The sequence below is a fragment of the Alosa sapidissima genome, chromosome 5 (assembly GCF_018492685.1).
Source record: "Alosa sapidissima isolate fAloSap1 chromosome 5, fAloSap1.pri, whole genome shotgun sequence".
Taxonomy (NCBI): Eukaryota; Metazoa; Chordata; class Actinopteri; order Clupeiformes; family Clupeidae; genus Alosa; species Alosa sapidissima.
In genome coordinates this window covers 5,185,161-5,209,483 of record NC_055961.1, presented here as the reverse complement: position 1 = coordinate 5,209,483, position 24,323 = coordinate 5,185,161, and the positions used below count along the sequence as shown (strand labels likewise).

At 45.5% G+C, this 24,323-nt stretch overlaps 1 protein-coding gene across 4 annotated transcripts in view; it reads left to right on the top strand.

Annotated features, from left to right (window-relative positions):
* larp1 (La ribonucleoprotein 1, translational regulator) overlaps positions 1–24,323 on the top strand; it is a 40,973-nt gene that overhangs the window by 6,392 nt on the left and 10,258 nt on the right. For 2 of the 4 annotated variants that reach the window (XM_042092110.1, XM_042092109.1), the window contains exons 2-10: positions 10,744–10,805; positions 11,015–11,080; positions 14,014–14,085; positions 15,119–15,272; positions 15,935–16,069; positions 17,113–17,265; positions 22,784–22,949; positions 23,174–23,318; positions 23,628–23,802. In XM_042092110.1, coding sequence (XP_041948044.1) covers positions 10,744–10,805; positions 11,015–11,080; positions 14,014–14,085; positions 15,119–15,272; positions 15,935–16,069; positions 17,113–17,265; positions 22,784–22,949; positions 23,174–23,318; positions 23,628–23,802 — 1,128 coding nt within the window. The remainder of the gene's footprint in view (positions 1–10,743; positions 10,806–11,014; positions 11,081–14,013; positions 14,086–15,118; positions 15,273–15,934; positions 16,070–17,112; positions 17,266–22,783; positions 22,950–23,173; positions 23,319–23,627; positions 23,803–24,323) is intronic. The other 2 variants (XM_042092112.1, XM_042092111.1) reach the window with 1 other exon arrangement.

Here is a 24,323-nt window from a genome sequence, read left to right as displayed (position 1 = left end):
AGTTTGATGGAGTGAAACAGACGGTTCCCCAGTAATCCTGCGAATGTCCTGTGCCCAGCGTGTGGTCAGGCGTAGTGCCCGGGCTGTAGTGTAGTAATGATGGATCTGACTGTGCAGGCCACTTACTTCCTGGGTTTGCCTCCTGTTGTCGGCCCTCTCCTGCCTGGCTTGGCAGGATGCTTATTTGCATTTCTCAACGGCTCCTCACCTCCTCTCCTCTCCTCTCCTCTCCTCTGGTCTCTTCTCTGGCTCGGCAGGATGCTTATTTGCATTTCTCAACGGCTCCTCACCTCCTTTCCTCCTCCTCTGCTCTGCAGTCTCCACCTCTTGCCATCCTCTTTGGTTTTCATCTCTTACACATCTCTCCTCATATGTCTCCTCATCTCTCCTCATATGTCTCCTCATCTCTCTTACACCTCTCTCCTCATATGTCTCCTCATATGTCTCCTCATATGTCTCCTCATATGTCTCCTCATATGTCTCCTCATATGTCTCCTCATATGTCTCCTCATCTCTCTCCTCATCTCTCTCCTCATCTCTCTCCTCATATGTCTCCTCATCTCTCTCCTCATATGTCTCCCCATCTCTCCTCATATGTCTCCTCATCTCTCCTCATATGTGTCCCCATCTCTCCTCATCTCTCTCCTCATAGGTCTCCTCATCTCTCTCCTCATCTCTCTCCTCATCTCTCTCCTCATCTCTCTCCTCATCTCTCTCCTCATATGTCTCCTCATCTCTCTCCTCATCTCTCTCCTCATATGTCTCCTCATCTCTCTCCTCATATGTCTCCTCATCTCTCTCCTCATATGTCTCCTCATCTCTCTCCTCATATGTCTCCTCATCTCTCTCCTCATCTCTCTCCTCATCTCTCTCCTCATATGTCTCCTCATCTCTCCTCATCTCTCCTCATATGTGTCCTCATCTCTCCTCATCTCTCCATCTCTTCTCTGCTCCTCCTCTTACTCCTCTCTCCTATGCGTCCTCATCTCCTCTGCTCTCCTCATATGTGTCCTCATCTCTCCTCTGCTCTGCTCTCCTCTCCTCTCCTCATCTCTCTTCTGCTCTCCTCATCTCCATCTCTTCTCTGCTCCTCCTCTTACTCCTCTCTCTTATGCGTCCTCATCGCTTCTGCTCTTCTACTCTGCACTCCCCCCCTCATCTCTTCTCTGGTCTCTCCTCCTCTGCTCTCCTCTACTCCTCTCCTGTGGTCTCTCCTCATCTCCTCTCCTCTACGCCCCCCCTCATCTCTTCTCTGGTCTCTCCTCCTCTGCTCTCCTCATCTCTCCTCTACTCCCCCCCTCATCTCTCCTCTACTCATCTCCTCCTCTGCTCTCTTCTACTCCTCTCCTCCTCTGCTCTCCTCCCCTCCTCTCCTCCTCTGCTCTCCTGTCCTCCTCTCCTCTGGTCTCTTCTCGTTTCTCCCCTCCTCTCCTCTCCTCTGGTCTCTTCTCGTTTCTCCTGTCCTCCTCTCCTCCCCTCCTCTCCTCTCCTCCCGTCCTCTCTTCGTGTGTGTCCTTCTCTCTTCTGCTGTTTCTCTTCTCTCCTCATCTGACCCGTCCACTTCCTCTCTGCACACAGGATGTGCTCCGAGGGGGGTAACCTGTCCCTCTGCTCCGGCACGTTAAGGGTTAAAGCAGATAGCGCGTGTGTGTAGCGATGTGAGGCTGTGTGACTGGAGCACCCAGCAGAGCCCTGTCTCTCACTCGGCACACAGCACACACGCATCACACCACCTGACATCTCAGTATGGAGCACACTCATTGGCTCCAGCACTCCTAGCATCAAGGGTTTGGGCTGTATAGACCGTCTTTATTGGCCCTCTTGCTTTACTTGTAAGTTTGATGGTTATTGGTTCCTGTGCCATCCTCTAGTGTGCAGCAGTCTTCCTGTTCTTAATGATGATGATGTCAGGGCCGTGACTTCTCCCTAAACCTCACAAGTGTTGCTGAACAGCTGGAAACGTGTGAAGTCTGGTCATAAACAGCCGCTAATTTGCTTGATTGGCCTGGCATGCTTGTGCTCCAGTCAAACCACTGTATTCAACAACACGCTACGGTTTGTGAATGTACTCGTTCACGGGTCACTTGTGAAGTCTAAATTAGATGATCTGTTTCTAGCACATTTAATCAGATGTGTTTTGGGCTATTTTTAAAAACACATGAAAATATAAATGAAATCAAGAGATGTTTGAGAGCCTGAGTGTTGCTGGCCTCTGAGTCTGCCGTCTGTTGTGCAGGGTGGACACAGGCTGGAGATTTAAACCACACAGAGACCTCTGTTGCTGTTTGTGTGTGTGTGTGTGTGTGTGTGCACACTTGGTCCTGCCTGCTTTATCTGTTCAGGACTACGTCTGTGCAGCGTGATATGGATTGACCCCAACTCCCACCCCCTGTGTCTGGCGTGTGAAAGCTCTACCCAAGTGTCTTTGTGTGTGTGTGTGTGTGTGTGTGTGTTTGTGTGTGTAAGCAACTTAAGCAGCGGGCACTGATGTCATTAGGCGGATCATGTGATCGTGGTGACGGTGGTGGGTTCTCCAGACTGAGTGTGTGTGTGTGAAAGAAAGCCTCCTGTTGGTCTGTGTGTTCCTCCATATTTGGTGGTGAGGGCAGGAGAGAGTGGAGCGCGCTGCAGTGTGTGTGAGCGGGGAGCAGGGCTTCAGCTCAGGGAGAGGGTGTGGTGGGCTGCTGCCGCTGCCGCACTCTGCTTCCGTGTGTGTGTGTGTGGTAGGGTCTGTCCTACCTTAGCCCACACTAGTGATTGGACAGAAGCACATTGATATGAAATAGTCATGAATGTCCCAAGTTTAGATTCAAGCCATCAGCTTTGGTTTGGTTATATGTGCATCACTCGGCCTCACAGAGGTTTGTTTGTGTGTGTGTGTGTGTGTTAGGGCTGCACAATTAACACAATTACCTAATCGCAAAAGCTACAAATAATTGTGCACAGTTGATTTTGTCACATTTCTGACTTTAATATTCATTTCATCCTCCTTGACTATGCCACTTCTGGTTGGTTTGTGTGTGTAGTGTCTGAGGGGCACAGACATTCTGATTGGTGAGCTTCATAGTCGGTTGGGGGTGCTGTGCTTCTTGTGCACCAGGCGTGCTCACCAATCGGGGGTGCCGGCACAAATTAGAGACGCATTTGGAATATTGAACTGAATCAATTCATTGACATTGAAAAATCATATCGCAATTGCAATATCTGTCAAGAAAATAATCGCAATTGGACACTTTCCCCAAATTGTGCAGCCCTAGTGTGTGTGCGCGGTGTTACTAAAACCATCCCAGTAAACGGTCAGTGATCAGATGTTGTTTTCATCTCTCACTCTCTCTGATCACACTTGGCCTCACAGGGCCAGGATGTCTAGCTACTGTTTGAGTTTTGCAATCCTCAAACGATGCCTAAAAGAGAGAGGGAGGGAGGGAGTGTGTGTGTGTGTGTGTGTGTGTGTGTGTGGTGGTGCGCTTGCCCAAGCCTGCATATGGTATCCGAGTCAGGAGCTTCCAGAGGGTGTGTGTGTGAGCGCGTGTGTGTGTGCGCGCACACTTAGATGTGTACTTCTACAAGAGCGCTGAGTAGTAGACTACTCTTAGAGCTGCTGATGTTACACATTGTGGTCTCTGACATTATTAGCTACAACCAACTCCTGACCAGTATCATTGCGATGAGTACCACTACTGTACTATTGGTCACATTACTGCATAGATTAGAACTTCAGTATTAGCTCTACTGCTGTAACTGGTCAGCACTACTATGATTGCATTAACAACCTCTTAATTTTACTTGTGGTGGTGTCCATCCTACTGATAGTCACGGCTTAGTCACTGTTGCAGCTGCCGTTGCTCTTACAACAGATATGGCCACACTATCTGGTGTAAAACGTCCCTGTTGTGTGGCTATTAGCATTCTTATTGTGCCATTTTGTTTCTGTGGTATTAAACACAAACTTATTTAGTTGTCTTATTTATTTTATAACACAGCATGCCTTTGTCAGCTGTGGTAACTTTGTGCCCCCCCCCTTTTTACTTTCTTATGTCTACTAACATTCTTTTTTCCCCCCAATTTTGTCACTGTTGTTTTTGTGGTGAAGTGACCGTTATAACAACAAAAATTGAAAGCAGAGGGAACTTAATCATATTCACAAAAATCTATTACTCTTATAATCAACAAAATGCAATGAATGGTTGACGGGGTGTGGGCTACTTGCAACAGTAAGGGAGGCATTCTGCTCTTCATCTAGATGCTCTCAATGTGAGAACCACCCATAGAGAATGAACACACCCCTGTTTGTGCTGTTGAGAAACACAGAATACCCCATGGGAAATTCTCAGATGACTCTTCCAGTAACCTAGATATAATGGAATGCCAGGAGAATGTTCCGTGACATTATGACATCACACTTCATTCCATCTGGTGACTTTAGCTTGATCAGGGTTGCTAGGACATGCCTGGCTTGTGTACAGTTGTCATGGCAGCCAACTCGGACCTTCTGTAAGTAATCAGTTGGTTGCCTGGCACCGTCTTGTCCAGCAGGTTGGTCCCTCATTTAAAAGTCATGTACAGTAGAACGCTGAAGCACTTATTTGGCTCAGCCGATGGGTAGCATTGACTAGGAGATTTTGTGAATCGGCCCTCTAATGAAAATGGGATGTGGTGGTGTGTGAAGGTTGAGTTGCAATCAGCATGTGCACATGATTCCTTGGTAGGTCTTAAGCAAGGAAGTTTCTTAATGGATGATCATGGCCTTATCACTTTCAACTCCCCAAACTAGCTCCCAAATCAGCTTGATTCATCAGCTTGATTCATCATGTGGCGCAACTGGCTGGGGCACCTGCACCGTATGCCGGCGACCCGGGTTCGATTCCCGCCCCGTGGTCCTTTCCGGATCCCACCTCGACTCTCTCTCCCACTTACTTCCTGTCACTCTCCACTATCCTGTCGCATTAAAGGCATAAAATCCCCAAAAAATATACTTAAAAAAAAAAAATCATGCCAAAGGAATGCCTGGTTCATTGCCTGGTTCAACCAAACTCGAAGTACCCTCCAGGCCTGCAAAGGGAGATGGTGCCCCTTATGCTGCTGTGAAATGTCACACGAGGAGGTTGGGGAGAAAGATGGAAATGTGTGTTGTCTGTGTTTTTCCTGTTTTTGGGTGCCTGGTAGGGGTGGGCGATATGGACAAAAAATAATATCTCTTATGTTTTGTGATTTTGGCGATAATGATAATTAGTCAATATCCTTAAGGCCTAACAGCTTCCCAAGAGAGAGTCTAAAGCTGAAGTTCCTTTCAAAAGGATTCACTGTCAAACTAAGCAGACCAACTGAGTACATATCAGTTATATCCTTAATCCTTAAATGTTTTGTTTAAGAGCAATCATGTAGGCTAGCATTCAAGTTACAGAATAGATACTAATGCATTAGCTTATGGCTAATGTATATGAGAAATCCCATAGATATGCTAACGCCTAGCATAATCGATAAAAGTAGATATTTTCAGTCCATTTACAAAAGGGTTACATAAGAAGAGCTGGGGGTAATCGGAAATAAGAAATTGTGGTCTCACTGTTATTTGATCATGCTTCTTGAGATTTGAATGCATTACTCTGTTTCTTTGTCTACAACCAAGGTTATGTGTGTTTGTAAGATACTGCTGGCTGGTAGCCTGGGTTTTCGCATGCTGCCTTACGCGCGCGATTTTATTCACGCTGCTAGGCAGCCTGGATTCTATGGACTTCGTTTTCACCTCAACGAAGAAACCAATCACAGAACATAGGGAGGGCAGCAAGACGATGACGACACACCAAAGCCGTTATGAGCTATGTACAGACGCATTTGATAGACATTCGTAGCGCCCAATCATCGGGTCTGGGCATTCGTAAACCACGTTTCAAATACGAGAAAATGAATGTCTAGTTCCCAGACCCCATCTCAATGAGATGAGGTCTGACGTTAGCCAGGCTAGCTGGCTGGTGATCTGTTACTTAAAGGCAGTGTTGTAGGTTGTGACCCCTGTGTTTGTGGTAATGTACCACCTAGGAGAAACTCCCCTACTGGACCCTGTAAGAGTGCAGAGTAAACGTCTCACTGCCGTCTCGCCCAAACAGACCAGACTGTCTGCTCTTAGCCAAAACACACCATCTGGCTGATATTTCTTCCTGTGTCAACATAACACACCAGAGTATAAATAATAGTAACAGCGTCTTTGGCGGAGTCATAAGCAAAGAACCACATTCCATTTGCATGGTGTGTGGGGACATTCTGAGGGAAATATGAAAGTTAAAATTAGATTAACGTGAGGATTAGAAGATCTAGGAATTAATCAGTTGATTCTTTCAACAGTTCTGAGATGGCTTATGTGTACACTAGGTGGGGGCTCTTGATGGAGCAGCACTTTGTGCACACGTTCAAGTTTGGGCTGTTTGACCTTGGGTCGTGGCAGAGACTGCTTGCACTGTGGGAAAGGTCAGGGGTCGACCTGGAGAAGGTCAAGGAATGTTTGTAAAGGTCAAGCTGAACTAGTCTCTCTTTAAGCCTCAACCTCAAGTGACCCAACCTGTTTTTCTTCCAGTGGATCTTTCTTGTGTTCTTGCATTTCTTTTCCTTCTGAATTTTCTTATTCTTGTCTTCCGTCTCCGTCTCCGGTTGCGTTTGTGGTTATCTCTCCTAGTGGTCTCCACCCCTGCGTGTCACAGGGCTGGGTACGGTCTTAGCTGTGAAGAGATTCAGCTTCCTGAGCTCTGGTTTGCTTAGTCATACTGCCTAAGCAAGAGGTCCTGCCCAGGCCTGAATTCCCCCTCTGTGTTTTTTGTGGGTCAGGCTATAGCATTAAGCCAGCGCAGACTGCCTAATTTTAGCAGAATGGGAGATTACAGAGGGCTGACTGCTGCTGAATGCAGGAATTAGACTGGATCTGATGTGGTAACCTGTGCACTTATGAGCTGTCATAAGTCTGTGTACGCAACTAGAGTGGGCGGGTGACTAGCATGGGAGTTCCAGGTGAATAGTGTTGGGAAATGGAGAGAAAGATGGAGGGGGAGAGAGAGGAGGAACAGAAGAAGGGGTTGATGGGGTTTGACTTGGAGACTTCCAGTGGAACAGGTTGGGGGGGGGGGGGGGGGGGGGGCAACAGCATGCCTTCTGAATCCCATTCCATCCACTCCTGAAATCCCATCACACCCACTATTTTACCCCTGGTCACGCATATTATTAATTCATCACTCTGTTACAAGGAAGTTCATTTTTCTTTCAGCAAGGGTTACACAGATCTCAAAGTCTCCTGGCCTCACCAAAGGTGTACATCAGGGATCAGTACTGGGGGCCCCTTTCAGTTCTCCATTTACACCACTTGGGTGAGATCATGAACTTCAACGGATATGTCATGTGTATCACTGTTATGCAGATGAGACTCAACTTTACCTGTCTCCCACCTGATGACGCCTGTTTTTGCCCTGATTTTTGCATACCTCAGAGATATTTCAGTCTGAAAGATCAACACATTCAGCTTAATCTCCAAAACAGAGCTTCTGGTATTCACAGCTAATGCAGCTTTTAGCTGGCCTACCTGCTTGTGTGGTGAGACCATTACAGAAGATTCAAAATGCAGCGGCATGTCTTTAGTCAGCCAAAGAATGCAGCGGCATGTCTTTAGTCAGCCAAAGACGACGCATGTAACTCCTGTTAGTTGCTTTTCATTTGCTTCGTATAGAACCCAGAATTAAATGCAAATCCCTCCCTCTGGCCCACAGGGCACTTGCTGGGTCTGAACCTTGCCATCTTAAATGTAAGAGATCACAGGCAAGACTCTTCTAGTCTGTGATCCCTCAATGGTGGAATGATTTATCTAATGCTTTTCAATTAGTGGTAGTTGTGGGATGTTCAGTAAGCTTCTAAAGACTCACCTGTGTACCTTGTATCTAACTGATTATTCCTCGGTTTGTATTATTCTGTTAAATTCTATTTAGTCTATTACCATTGTTGGTATTTTTTATTGAGGCTTTATGAGTTTACTGGCAACTGTTAATTAATGTTAATGTAATGTTCATTGTGAGTAGGGTTAAATTGGGTCTTTGAAGAACTATAAGCATAATTATTTCCCCAAATGAATGATATGTATGTGTAGCTGTTAAGTTAGGTGGTGGGCTAAACCAATGACACAGTAAGCAACTCCTGAACTGATGGTTACGTACCCTTGAGGCGTGCGTGCGTGTGCGTGCATGCGGACAGACACATAAGCCTATAGAAGCACCACACAGAGCCACGCTTCTGTAAAAGTTGTGGACGCTATGCGCACACACACACACACACACAATCTAAACTAGTGTCTTATGTCTGTGACGCACACTGGCATGGGCATTCCTCATACATGCTGAAGGCACTCCTGCACATGCTTAAGAGTTTGTAGACCACAGACATGCGCATTCGCTATATACGTTCAAATGACGCTTATGTTCACAAGCACAGAAAGTCACTTATCAAGGTGCTGTCAGTCCGCGGTCACCCACATTTGCACTGCATATAGGCCAAATATCTCACACCATCTCACACACACACACACACACACACACACACACGCAGTCGGTCACATGAAGGTGCTTGAGAAGGCGGTCTCTAACACTATCTGCCCAGCCGTGGGGACTTCATTAGACTCACTGAAATGGCAGAGGAGGTGTCTGGTCCAAGACTAGTGCTTCCTTAACCTGCTGAGGAGTACGGTCACAAATATGGGATTAGAATGTTCGTGAACCGAGAGTTCCGCACTATGTTGCGACAATTACCCTCAGAGATTTTCCCCTGTATAAAGATAACTGAAACTATAGATCGTTTGCATAGAATACTAGAAAGAACCAGGAATATAATTCACTCCCCAAGCCGCTGCATGCTTGGAAGTCAGTGCTGGAGGTCTGGTCTATTGGCCGATGGGCACTGTGTGTGCGCGTCTGTCCCATTAAACTTCTATTGAAGGTAAAAATCAAAAGAAGGATCTGCACACTGTAGGGCTGATGTGTTATCAGCTGTAGCAAAATCTCTTTGGCATTTATACCTGACCGCCTATGCGGGTGACCAAACGTCAGCAGGTCAAGAGGTCAGTGTGGTAGTAAAGGTGCTGAGTGTGGTCACTGCGCTGCTTGTCGACAGGTCTCTGCATCTGCAGCAGTTGCTGCACCCACTGGCAGTTGGCAGTTTCCTGTTTCCTGTTGTGGCGGTGAGGCCCCTCCTGCCTCCTTTCCTATTGGTTCGTGTGGTTTAGTGATTTCTCTGTAGGCCTTGTAGGGTGATCCGTTAGTACACGCCCACTTTTCCCCACCTCCAGTCCAGTCAGGTCAATGTTTGGTTCATGTTTCCATGGACATACAGATTTACTGGTTTCCGCACCCAGTCCCCTCCAAGTGTGTGTGTGTGTGTGTGTGTCTGTGTGTGTCTGTCTGTCATCAGCCATGTGTCTGCCCTGGTGTCTTCCTGAGGATTCCCCCATTGCATAAAAGCAGGATCGTGTGTGTGAGAGAGAAGACTGCTTGTGCCAGAATGCATTCACACTTAAGGTGACATGAGTGGGAACTTGATATTTGAGGAAGGAAGAAATGAGTGTGTGTGTTGGTTAATGACGGTCACACACACACACACCGCTATATATCCCAGTGATGCTCTGTAGGCTGTGGTACACATTAACCCTTAAAGGAGTACCGTCACACCGGTGTGACGGGAATGTTGAGAAATGAACGTTCTAAAGAATATCTGGGTTCATTGAATTCAACACAGAATTTTAGAACCTTCAATTGTTGCGGAACTTAGAACGTTCAAAAACCTACACCTTTAAGGGTTAATAAGGAAGTGGTGCTGGCCCCCAGGGCCTGGAATGGAAGTATGCTACAGACAAAACCCTCTTTGTGTGACTTTTTTTTATTTTTTTATGCATTTGTATTTGTGTGACATTTTGCTTTCATGTTTGCAAATCATGTTGTGGCTTTTCTATTGGGTTGACCCATCTGGGCCACTGTTGAACACACTCAAAAACATGAAGTGTGTCCAGGCTAACAGAGGTGCTGGATAAGAAGCAGTCCTGAAGCGAGGAAGATTCAATGCAGAGCAAGGAGGAATAGAAAAGCGAGAGAGTGAAGAGAAGAGAGAGAGAGAGAGAGAGAGAGAACAGACAGGGAGAGAACAGACAGGGAGAGAGAAGAGAGAGAGAGAGAGAGAGAGAGAACAGACAGGGAGAGAGAAGAGAGAGAGATGGAAGGAGGAAGAGGAGAGAGGGAGGAGGAAGAGGGGAGCGAGAGGGATGGAGGAAGAGGAGAGAGGGAGGTGAAGAACGAGGAGAGAACGAGGAGAGATCTTAATACATTGAAATGACTCGTAATGTCTAGGAGCCTTAAAGGTTGTATCAGCGATTTCAGGCCCAAACATAAATGATCACATTCATCTGATCTTTCCTAACGATCTGCTAGCTGTCTGCCCCATAAGCAGGCCGTCAAAAAAACGCCTCTCTGTAGGCAGCCTAGGCTCCGAGATCTGTACACAAAAACAATAGCTTCCAACAAGGGTTGGCAACCCACTTAAAGGCAAAATAAAGTGTTTCAACCAATAACCGACGTTTTAATTGCACGGGAGGCGGGGGGGGGGGCTGATGCTTGAACATCAACAGAAGTGACGTATCCCCGCTATCGCTGATACAACCTTTAAAGATTTAGTTTCCCTTCATCTGTGTTTTGGGTTGTGTTCTAACGGGTTACTCCTTTCCTACAGAGCCCACTGGACCAGCAAAGGTGGTGAAGGCAGGAAACCCCAGACCCCGGAGAGGAGGAAAGGTAAGATGCTTTCTCAGACACACACACACTCTCTCTCTCACACGCACACACACACGCACGACATCCGTACTCCACCTATCAGTGCAATCTGTGCATATTGGCTTCCTATTTATGGCACTGCCATGCGTGTGCATGCTTTCTGTTTCTGTTGATATGTGTGAGGTGATGTATCACCATGGCGCTGAAATGATTTTACTGATCTTGTAAAGGTTGGGGACTTTGGAGATGCCAATAACTGGCCAACCCCTGGAGAGATCGCCTCAAAAGACCAACAGGTGAGACCAGAACACACACACACACACGACTGCAAATATCTACTACTTTGTTTAAAATCTACAGGTGCAACCTTGTACCCTAGTAAAAAAGTTAAATAATTTCAACAGAAGAGGCTTTATGGATGAACACAGGCAAAGCCATTGTAATAGCACAGTTTTTCAACTGTCTGTTTCTGTAGCTATAGCTCTTAAAAGAATGGCTGTGCGTGCCTTTGGCTTGGACACTGTTGTTAAGCATTACCCAAATAGTCATGTTCCTGTTCTCTAGCATCAACCATAAAGTCACCAGTCTTTATAGTCTTGTTAAACTGTGCTGCACCAGCCCCAGCAGTGGCGCGACTGGCTGGGGCACCTGCACTGTATACTGGCGACCCGGGTTCGATTCCCGCCCTGTGGTCCTTTCCGGATCCCACCACTCTCTCTCCCACTCACTTCCTGTCGATCTCCACTATCCTATCTGATTAAAGGCATAAAAAGCCCAAAAACTATACTTAAAAGAAAACGAATAAAACTGTGCTGCACCAATCCCCGCCAGTTGCGGATGTATGCGGTCGGTGACTTGTCACACCGTAGCCACTGTGGCCCCCCGTACCATGCTCTGAGTGGAGTGCCTTTCCTCTGACCAGAGGGGCCTGGCTGGTCATGGGAGCTCTCCGAGCATCCTCGGACGCTAGCGATGACCGCTAGCGACGACCACCAGGGCTCAGGATGCTGTTTTTTATTTGGACACTCTGAAGTGACCGGGGCAGACGCGTTATGTCAGCCTCCACTGACGGCGCTAAGATTAGTTCGTAGCATTGCTGCAAAGCCAGTCGGTGCTGGAGACCAGCCTCTGCTCTTTCCTGCACCCACGATGATTTCTTGACCTTCTGAACCAGACTAGCCTGGCTGGTCGTTTGAGTGTATTGGGTTGCGATTGTCCACACGGTGTTCTTAGATGAGCCTCTTAGAAGCATAAATCCTTGCTTGGGCTAGGTTCTGTCAGGCTGGGGTAAAGGGTGCGGTGGTTATTTCTGCCCTCTGGTCGGTGGACAGGCGTACGTGGAGGTGTGTACGTCCCCCGTAACCCCTTTTTTTAGCCAGCTGAGGTCCCCCCCCTGCCCACCCCCCCATGTAGGTCAGGGAGAGCCGTGAATAACCCTCTGCTACGGCTGCCACAGACGCATGGCCATTTAGGGGCCCGCTCACACTGTGTGCCACGCAGCAGTCCAGCTAGCAGCCACCGCTATTTTAGATGTTCCACTAACACACACACACACACACACACACACACTCTCTCTCTTAGGGTCCCACACACATGGTGTCCTACACTGCAGCCCAGTAAGCAGCCACCGTTATTTTAGATGTTACACACTCTCGCTCGCTCACACACACACTTACTCACACTCACACACACTCTCACTCACACAGTGCCCTACACAGGAGTCCAGCAAGCAGCCACCACTATATGAGCTATTCCTCAGACTTCCATATATTCATGCACACTCTCATGCACAGAGGCTGTACATTGATGACGACAAAACCTAGTGAACAATAGTTAATGGTAATAATACATTGTCAAGATATTCACCCATCACTTCTGAAGTGTACTAGTCATCATGTAACCTTGGACACAGAAAACGTGACTCACCTGCTGAAGTCCACAGGATGCGCAGGAATCGGAGAATGTCATGGTCATCATAGGTGCAGGGATGCCCAGGAATCGGAGAATCTCAAGGTCATCATAGGTGCAGGGATGCCCAGGAATCTGAGAATGTCAAGGTCATCATGGGTGCAGGGTTGAGGTTTATCCATCTCAAATATATGCATGCTAATCCAACCAATTGAAGAGGTCACCCCATAAGCGTGTAGGGAGTGGATGTTAAGAGTGTGCGTATGATTTTTTTAGATTTATTAAGAGAATGACTACATGTGTGAGGGAGAGAAATCCGACGAGAAACCTGTTTGTACACAAACATACAGCAACTTGTATACAAAGATACTTTTAGCCGAGGGACAAGGTGAAGATCACACAGACACATTTTATTCGCTCGTACACACATACACACACACACACACACACAGAGAGTGGGTTGCAGAGTTCCTCTGTAGCAGCTAAACTTAATTCCTCCCAAACCACTGGGGACGCTGTAGTTCTTAAAATGGAGCCCAGTCCGATATGTTTTTTTTAATTAAAAATAGCAGCTCTGGTTCCCTAGGGGGCAGCTAGAGATAACTGAGTAATTGCTTTGGAGAAATGAGCTTTAGCAGCAGGAAGAGGTGGTCAGGTTCGTCAGATTCATCAGATTCTCTCTTATGGACAGTGGAGGAAGTTACGATGACACTTTTGTAAATTAGTTAATCTCAATTATTTATTTATTTTTTTTCTGTCATCTAGTTTCATCATTTTTCCAGGGCCCCTAAAAGTTCCAGTTTGTCCTGATTTGGGTTAATTCTGTGTTCGATTCGCTGCAGATTTCCTTAAAGGTCAAATTAGCGTCCTCAAGGTCAAATTAGCGTCCACAGAAGGGCAGTCAAGGATGGTCACATAAGAGCAGGGTATAGGAAGGCCGATGGAGCTCATTTGTTCCCCCGCCAGCAAGACCGTTAAGCAGCCCTATCTTTACAAAACCAAATTCAAACTCTTACCGTGTGTGTCAGTCCACTACCAAGTGGACCTTAGGTCTTGTTTTTGCCGTGTGTTCAGTGTTTGTTTGGAAGAAGACGTTATTAGCTTACTGTTGATGGGGTTTGTCTATAGTACACAGTGTTGATCTCATCTTGGGTGTGAGATAAGTCAGCCTTGTGTGGTGTTTATCGTCTTGTCAAGTCAGACTTGATTGATTGTCTCTGTATTGAGATACTCCTGCATGGTGATGGTCTGTTTATGTTATGTTAGGGGTGTGTGTGTCTTTCGTTAATGTTTAGTCGCTGTTCTCTCCCTGTGTGTGCAGACGGAGGGTAGCGCGAGCAGTGTGTGTGTTAAGGTGACTCGTGAGGCAGGCCCAACCACCTGCCGCCCCTCAGTAAGTCCCCAAGGATGCCAACGTACTGACCGCTAACATCTCCCCTGACTAGCTCAGAATGCTTCCTAACTTTTGCATCTTGTCAGCTGGACTGTGTGTGTGTGTGTGTCTGTCTGTGTAATGAAAAGTGTGCACTGAAGGTTTGCATGTGAAGTTTAAATTGTGGACAGCCCAGACATTTTGATCATTAAAAGAAACTTCTCTGCAGTCATGGGTTTTTAGCTGTTTGCGTGTGTTTCTGTGACTGTGTCTGTGTGTGTGCGCGCGTGTGTGTGTTTTAGTGACGGGCTTTCGTACATTTTGACAGCATGGTGTTGTACAGCAGTGTGCAAAAGTGTGTTAAGCATGTACGACCTTAGCAGTGCGTGTAAATCAACAGTGATGTCATACGTGTGTGTGTGAAATATTTGAAACTGCTGAGGAGGATATTTGCTGTGTTCGTGGAAGACCACAGAAACATTAACCAGAACCTTAGGTGGTCAGCATGTCAATGCGTACAGTGTACACACACACACACACACACACACACACACACACACTGTGGTTCCACATCCTTTAAACAGGTGTTGAAACTTCATCAGTTTGAGATGTCATTGACTTCAGTTAGCTAACTCATTCCAAGGAAAGTGCTTTATTTACCCTGGATGTAACTGCATGGCATTGTAATGTGAACTGTAGTTAAATAGTCAGTGTGTGTGTGTGTGTGTGTGTGCTCTGTTTGACTAGTCTGTGTGGCAGAAGGTAAGATGAGCTATGCGTGCAGTTATGGTAAGGTTACGCAATAATGAGTTGGCACACACTGTGCTGAAAAAGAGTTTTACAGTGGCCTTGAAGATAACCGCACCAACATGGTGGGAACTTACACAGATGTATATCTGTGCACAAACACACATGCTACCTCTTTAACACACCAAGTGGACTAGACACACTAACATACACACACACACACACACAGATAAATGCACACATGCACAGTACTTTGTGGAGGAGAAATAAAGAATGTGTGAACAATGTGTGTGTTGTGTCTCCCTAGGTCCCGAAGAAGGTGACTGCCAAGAAGGAGAAGGAGAAGGAGAAGCGTGAGATCGAGGAGACCAAGGAGAACCAGAAGACGACCAAATCGGACGACTCGGGAGAAGAGAAGAACGGCGACGAGGAGTCCCAGAAAAACGGCCAGAAAAAGAAAGGTGGGTCTCCTAGCAACTTGTGGAGTGGGAAAGGGGTTCCCTGTACTGGAGGGAGAGGAAGGGAAAGGAGGTTGTGGACCGACTGAGCTCACACGTGATTTGATCTGTAAATAAAGCCACGATGTGGGCCGTCAGCGTAAGAACATGGCTGTCTGGCTGTGGGGTTTCTCTGAACTGTTTGTGAATTCTTCCACTAGTTCTGAACCTGGCAACTGGAGCTGGCTGTGCTTGCTCTCCATCTCTCTCTCTCTCCCTGTCAGCTCTCCCCCCACCCCTCTTTCTCTGCCTGTCATTTGGTGTGTGTGTGTGTGTGTGTTGGTGCAGTTATTTGCTTGGGTGTGTGTGTGTGTGTTAGTGCAGTTATTCGCTTTGGGGGTCTGTGTGTGTGTGTGCACGTGTGCTCGTGTCGTGTGCGAGTGTGTGTTTGTCTGGGCCACGTCATTTTTCTCGAGTTTACACCATTCCTGCTCCTCCCTCTTTCTCTTAGTGCAATAGTGACGCCTACTGTACAGCTGAGGAACTGCTCTATGTACTCAGTTTACTCATTTCTGTCTGATGTATTTGTGTTGGTGTCAAATCTTAACTACCATTCTGTGTAATGGAAAAGCTGACAGACTAATTCATGATTTTATTATTTTGTGTGTGTGTGTGTGTGTGTTTAGGTAACAAGCACAAGTGGGTTCCTCTGGTGATTGAGGTGAAGTCTGAGGGCCCGCGAGAGCGTTCCGCCTCCCGGAACAACACGCGCCAGAACGAGCCTTCCCGCATGCCCCCGAACAGCAGGAACGACCTCCGCGGTACGACATCACACCCACATGACCCTGTTTGACCAATGAGCAGGAGAGCTGTGCATTGATTGACATCTCATGAAATGTTCACCCTGTTCTTCCCAAAGTGACGGTAGCTAGTGATGGCAAATGAAGCTTTAGAGAACCACTGAAAGACAGCAGTGTGAAGCTAGCAACACTAATTAAAAAAAATCCAATATGGCCACCACATTTTTTCCAGATTTTTCAACATAAATGTCCTTACCCAAACCAGTATAACCAAAAATACTGGTTTACTTAAGGACTTTTATGTTGAAAAATTAAGGTGTGGTGGCCATCCTTTTTTTTTTTTTTTTTTTTTCTGCTAGTGTCGCTAGCTTCACACTGCAGTGGTTCACCAAAGCTTCATTTGCCCATCGCTAGCGGTAGCTTTAATAACACGGGACATGCGGTGCAGTGCAGGGAGGCTTCACTGCGGCCCGTGGATGATGAACCCAGGAAGGTGCTGATGGCGCCACCAGAGTCCATTAGATCAGTCCAGTTTAATGCGAGATGGTCAAAAGTCTATCACACAGACTGTGCCTGAGCAATCATAAGCTTGTGGTTTCATCATCAGCTACCGTGGTAACACATCCGGGCGGTCGCACATGATGAGACTTCATCAAATCAAATATGCCAGGGAGAACAGAACATTATTATTTCATGATTATGTACACCTGATCCAATTCACTATTTAGGAACATATCTGGAATCACTTGAAGTAATCTGACAGGACTTGCATAAACAACCTGTTGACATTTGCTTCAACTAGGTGGGGCAAAGATCAAAATAATTTGGGTTTTTGTAGCTGCTGTTTCAGCACCATGTTTCCCTGCCACAGCTGTTTCTATGGTTGCACCGTCTACAAAACAGATGGATGAATGTTCCATTAGTGTTCATGCCAAGCTTTTGGCTTTTTTTTGTTATAGAGGGTGGGACTTCCTGTCAGAGAGCTGCAGTGTTTACAAGTACACACACAATACCCAGCCTGTAATAGCTGTGATTTCTGAAGTGTGTGTGTTTGTGCTCATCAGATTGGCACAGCGGGAAGTACGAGCGTGAGTTCCGTGACGACCATGACGAGGTGTCGAGTGTCAAGAGCGAGGGTGCTCCGTTCCGTGCTGGGTTCCGAGGACGCGGCCGTGGCCGAGGGAGAGGAAGAGGCAGAGGCAGAGGAGGAAGCAGAGGTCTGCATACACACATTCTACATGTGTACACACACACACACACACACACATTGCTGTTATACAAGTACTGATTGTGATGATACAAAGACAATACTTATATACACACACACACACACACTAGATAAATGTGAATATAAATATATATATTTTTTTTTTTATCTTATTCTGAAAACACCTGATTTATTTACTGAACATAAAAATAAGTTCAAAATGGTTTACAGTGGGCATCGCTTTCAAATGGCCACTTCAGTCGCGCATTACGAGGCGTGAAGCTGCGTGAAGCTGCGTGAAGCTTTAGTACCACTTTCAGCCACTGTGCGTCGCTCTGCCACTGTACATCGCTCTGCCTGCCGCCCCTTCTGAAAAAGCTTGATTTACCTCGATTTAGGCTACTTGGGTATGGGCCATGGCTTAAGGCTTGACTACACGGTGGTAACGGAAATCGAAATTTGCTGTCTACATTATTGTCAGTGTTGGGTTAACGCAACTACGCAAATCAAAATTGAGCCAGTAGAGAAATAACTGTTCTGAATTAATCTGTAGCCTTGGGTAGGCTTCTGCGACGTTTTTAACAGGCTACGCTATAGAGGCTTAGACAACTATGACCCACGTTTTGGTTTCGTAAATTCATTTGCCCTACTTCTTGACTGCAATGTAGTCAATTGACTGCTTGACATGTCATTTGTATTTGTCTGTACAATAAACAAATACATCTGCTTTATGCCGCAGAATTACATTCATATTTGGAACTTACATAGTCCAATGCATCGTTACACTACGTTAGTGTTTCCCAAAACCATAGTAGCAACGAACGTTCGCAACCACTATCGTAAAGTTGTGTAGTTACAACTACACCATTCGACCTGTGGTAGAATGCTAGTAGAATCATAGTTCCAGGGATCTTCATGTCAAAGACGTCACTGACACCAGTTATTTGTTTGCAAATTAATAATTATAAATATATTTTGGTGTCTAATTGATATTTACACTTCTAACCACCATACATCCATATTTTCAAATGCCCAAGGCAGAAGTCAATTTGCAGCCATGTGCACGTAAGTAAAAGTCACACACTTGCAGATAATAATAAGGTGGTGCGCACTTTTTGATGAGTCAGCTGAGAATATGTAGCCTTTGATTTTCATGGAGGGGGGGGGGGGGGGGGGGGGTCCTTGTTAGTTTATGCAAACCAAGCCAAGAAGGTTGATTCTGATTTTGATAATATGATCTGCACAAAAGATAAACTTAGGTAAACAACGATCAATTATTCAATATCAATCAATATTGTTGTCAAAATCTTAACCCAGATTCGAACTCTTGGACAGGGGACTGGTAACTGCTGTGCAACGGCAGCTATCATCTGCCGGCCTTAACGCAGTGCGCCACAGAAGTATGTGCAGGTGCCTGTTCACGTGCTACTAAACGTCATTAACCACCTTAGTCCAGACAGTTTTGGAAACTATCATGGTCCAAACTTACAGTACTATGTAAGTACGACAGTTTTGGGAAACAGTCGTAACTTACATGTTGGTTAGTTGAACGATGCATCCTGTTAGTAAAAAGCTAACCTCCGTAGTTGTACGGGAAACGCACCCCAGATCCGCTTGTAGGCCATTAGCAATCTGTTTATTTTATTTTATGAAGCCTACACAGATCACATGCCACATTCTCACTTTCAATAGACAGATGCAATAGCCATTGGTCAAATATTGAGTATAAAGCAATTAAGATAGTACCCTATACAAAAAGTACTTCATACTATCATAAAAATTCGTTAAAACGAATAGCATTTTGCAACTTGACAAAACACTGGATTAAATATCGTAGGCACAGGAGAACTTGTACATCCATTGGCCCGTGGGAAGATCACATGCAGTTGCCTCTCCCTTCAGTGCTATGACTCGTTCGGCTGTGAGCTTGTTTCGCCAAAAAAAACTCTATTGCAGATATCAATGCGTCTTTGTTCAAGGGTTTGGCCTCACAGCAGAAGCTTAGACAACTATGACCCACGTTTTGGTTTTGTAATTTGCCCTACTTATTGACTGCAATGTAGTCAATTGACTGCTTGACAGGTTATTTTTTTTTTCTGTACAATAAACAAATACATCTGCTTTATGCCACAGAATTACGCACTTGGCCAGCCTATAGAACGGGCACATTTTGGAGAGAATAGAGAATGTACGCACGCAAGAATCTGTAGGCTATTTGTGGCTGGTTACCAGCAAACAATGTTTAATGCATTAACTCAAGACGTCAAACATTTTCTAAACAATACAAACAGAAAGGATGCAGCAGGCAGCAAATGTAGAAGAGTCATTTCCAGTGGAAGAACAAAATGCTGAATGAAGCCCAAAAATATGAAGGCATATCTGGCAAGTTGTTATTTTTTGAAGACGTAAATGGTTGGGCTATAGGCCTAGTTTGCAAGAAGGAGACATAAAGCGTGAGCATGCCACACTATCCACAGCTGTGGTAGCGGGGGGTAGGAGGATTACTGTTAACACAGGATTTATATAAAATTCTTCAACAGAAGGCCTGCCTCAAATGCAGGCTTGCCAAAAAAAAAGGCCTGTGGTTTGCGCAGCCTACAGTAAGTAGGTCTTAGTGAGTTAGGAGTCCTCTAGACTTCTTTTCAGCTGTCTCAGAGGTGGAAAGTTGCGTTCGTTGGGGGCAGGGCCGGATTAACAATTCATAGACCCTTGGGAACAAATGTCTGATGACCCCCCCCCCCCCCCCCCCCCTCCCCCCCTGCCCCCCAGCCAACGTGAATCGGGCAGTCAGTTAATAGGCCTATCGTGAAGATTTGTATTGCCATTTAAGGCACGAGCGCATCTGTGAGGCCAAGCCTCACCAAGTAGCCCGTTTGTTTACAACTAACATTACATTTAATTAAACTGCTATAGGCTATGCCGAAATAGTTTCAACATTTTGAATATCAGTGTCGGGTGAATAAGGAAATGCCTTATGGCTGAAAGCTGCTTGGGATCCCCCCCTGTCAAGCAATAACCATACAAAAAGTTAAAAACGGATGACATGATGCACGTCACTGACATAATGCGCAAATAATATAGCCTAGATATTCCAATATATTCGAATACATGTGTTTATTTTAGAGGGGATATTCGAACGTCATTTTTGAGCAATTTTGACAGCCTGTAGGCTACGCCAATCGTCTATTAACACCTTCCACCTAACCCCGGTGAGTGGGGGTCGCTATAATGCATGTGAAATAGCACCATTGAGTAGCCTATGCGAAATAGCCTTAAAATCGTTTCGGTGTTGTGTGCCTTCTGGTTTCTCCACCTACTGTTTTCCTTGTGCGTGCATGCTCTGCAGCAGTTGTCAGACATTCACAAACAAGTTGTTTTAGGCGGTTTGAAGTCTCTTTTCATACACCATGAGCGCTCGGCTACATTACAGCCACTCGGACAAAAGACATGTAAAAAATATATGTTTTAAAAACTAGCATTAAACTGGATTCGATCCCGCAAAAGCAACACACGCGTGACTCTCTCCATCCTGATTCCCTACTCTTTGAGCCAACTAATATGTTACGCGAATCAATTAACTATTGTAGGCTACCATTAATTAATAACGTAGGCAACACCCAGGTAACATGTTGTCCAGGCTATCTGAAACAAGGAGTTGCCTCTCATCTACAACAACTGGTTACCTTGGGCTGCTACAGTAGTCAGTGCACTGTGCACAGTAGGCCTATGCTACTCTTTGTGGTTGATCAACTAAAAATAAAAGATGTATTTGGTGATGACGTTATTGTAGGCCTAGTAGACCTAAATTCTGAGAAATTAAATGGTACATAGCGCACCAGACCGCCATGTCTTCAAGGGTTGAATAAAGGGAGTTTGCAAAAATTAGTGTATTTTTCAAGTCAATAAACATTCTTAATTTTCGAATGTCTTTGTCAGGGAACATCTGACTTTTAAAAACCATAGGCCTGGTAGTCGCTCAGACAAGGAGTTATAAGATAAAAGCAATACCATTTGTGTCACCTAATGCAGTTCAGTGAATTAGCAAGATACCATTAGAAGGCAACAATCATAAAGCACAGTGCGCGCGCGCTCTCTCCCCTGCGCATAAAGCTGTCTGCGTGTTGTAGGCTAGATTTGCGTGAGTTCTTTCTATCTGCTTTACTTTTGTGAGTTGCGACCACCTAGGCTATGTTATAGACGTTCTATGAGGTACCAGTGTTTAGCTGTGTCACAAAACAATAAGCTTTGTCAGACTACTTTTAAAATGATATTCAGGGCTATATACATTTTAAACATTCGGGGCTGAAGACCCGACAAAGCCTTGCGTTAATTCTTCAGGTGGGAAGTGTCAGGAATTTTCATACGAGAGACGCTCTCATTGGTGGTTAGTATATGTAGGGAATTGACAGCAACATATCCAATAACATTGAGAGATGCTGAATTTAACATAAACTGCGATGTTTGATTTTAAATGAATGTAAATTTAGCCGGGACTGTAAGCTGGCACACGTGGGTGCTCGATGTTTTCAGTGGGTGCCCGAGAGACGGAGCACCCACGGTATCGGCACCTATGACAAGCGTATATCCCGCGGTTGCATCCATTACAAACAAACATGCAATGTGAACGTCTGGGATTGGGGAGAGCACTAAATGCACTTCTGAATAAGCACGAAGTCAAGCCTTTAAATGAAAAACACTCTTTAATAATCAAAGAAATAAACGCTAATGAAGTAAACTTGTGACCATCAAAAATAGTTTATCGCCTGTAACTCCGTGATAACAGGACGTAACAGGAAGGCATTTGGCTGAGCAACGGAGGTTAATATGCTCTATATTTTCGAGGACCGCGAGGGAAGCTGGCCAAGTCGAAGCACTGCCTACTGTACCATGTGCATGATCTATTGTTAGATCTGCACTTTCAAGAGTGAACTAATCTGATGTGATGGCTAACAGACTAGAACATGTTTATAAAGTGAGGGGGCTTGAAGCAAATTGCCTAAAGATTTAGTTGTTTGCAGAGACAGACATGCTTTTAAGAGTAAGCGCAAGATGGCCATGACGTCCTCAGCTGTGCCTTGTGCATCTGACTGTTCTTACAAAATGGTGATTTTGCTCATGCACAAAAGGCCTACTCACCACTGCACTGCAGAGGCAGGTCATGTGATTTAAGGAGCAGAAACTAGAATATGGGTCACTGGCTGGAGACAAACATGAAATTAGGTGATGCACAAAGGTTACTTACACAAGCTCATCAACCCCCCCCCCCCCCCCCCCCCCAAATTGTGTAAATCCCCCCTACATGAATAACCTAAGGGGGGAATTCCCCCTCATTTTGAAAAATGAGTTTTAAGCCCTGGTGTGTGTGTGTGTGTGTGTGTAATAATATATATATATATATATATATATATATATATATATATATATATATATATATATATATATATATATATATATATATATATATATATATAAATAATGTGTGTGTATTATATGTATGTGCGCTAATACTTCCCTTGTTCTTCACCCAGGACATTATGACTATCATTACGGCTACAAAGGCTACGAGGGGAAAGACGGCGCCTACGGCCCCAAGTTCCCCAACAGCTCCGTCACCTATTACTATGACAACCTGAGCAGCCAAGACCTGTACTCTGTGGACCAGGGTCTGCTGAAGGACTACATCAAGAGACAGATGTGAGTGTGGCGGTACATCAGTAGATGCATATTTCTGCCATAGAGGAATGCTTTGTTTGACACATGCACTAGTCATAGATGTATGACCTATTGAATTACATGAGATTTGAGTTAACAGTAAGTGAGGTCAAATGATGACACCAGCGCTTAACTTGTATCACAAGCTCTTCCCTCAGCTGCGCCTTATGGACGACGTGTTAATGTGTCTGTGTGTGTGTCTCCAGTGAGTACTACTTCAGTGTGGATAACCTGCAGAGGGACTTTTTCCTGCGGAGGAAGATGGATGAGGGGGGCTTCCTGCCCGTCACTCTTGTCGCCAGCTTCCACCGAGTCCAGGCCCTCACCACAGATATCAGCCTGATCCTAGAGGTACACACACACACGCCAAGTCCAGGCCCTCACCTCAAATATCAACCTGATCATAGAAATAGGTAGTTATCAGTAGTAGAGGTAAAACACACACAACACTGAAATGCACAATTTCACCACAGAACCAGGTTTAAGGTTGCAGATACACATTCCTGCATGCATACACCAGAAGTATTCAAATAGAGATGGACAGCAACATCTGCATACACACAGAATCACACATGTTTTTGCAAGCATAAATAGACACTTGAGGTTTGAAAACATGAAGACACGTGAAAACATGAAGTCTGATTTGCCTGTCTGGTTCAGGCTTTGAAGGACAGCAGTGTGGTGGAGATCATTGACATGAAGATCCGCTGTAAAGAGGAACCCGACAAGTGGCCGCTGCCTGGCCTGGCCGCACCCGACCAGAACCAGACGGATTTCTCTCAGCTCATCAACTGTCCCGAGTTTGTGCCCAGACAATCCGTGGAGCCAAAGTCCAGTAAGCATCTCGCATCTTACAATCCATACCGATCTTGCACAGGACTAGCCTGGAAATCCAGACCCAAATCTAGAAAGATTTAAGGGTCTGGCTATGAGTAATGAAAATTGCCTAACTCGAGGGGTGGCACCAAGCATGCATTTGAAAATATCACTGCACGCAATTGGATAACACTACTACCAATGTTTACTGACTGATTCCGGACTTCGACGTTGCAGCGCTGTCGTCATCTGTTAAGCTCGCCTTTTGTCCGCCTATATCATACACCGATGTGATTGGTGCAGCTCGGTTCCATTGGCATAGGTAATGAGCATCATGAGCATCATTGCCATAGTGAATCGCTGAGCAAATTCAAATTGTGCTCTCCTAGAACTCTGGCTTTCTAGGGTAGTACAGGACCCCTTTTTGGAAACGATGCTCTGCAAAGTTTGATTATTTTAGTTGTACACAGGAAAGACTGTTGAATGCCTTGTACTATTGTTTAGGAACCTCACACAGTAATTGATCGACAACCAAGGCAA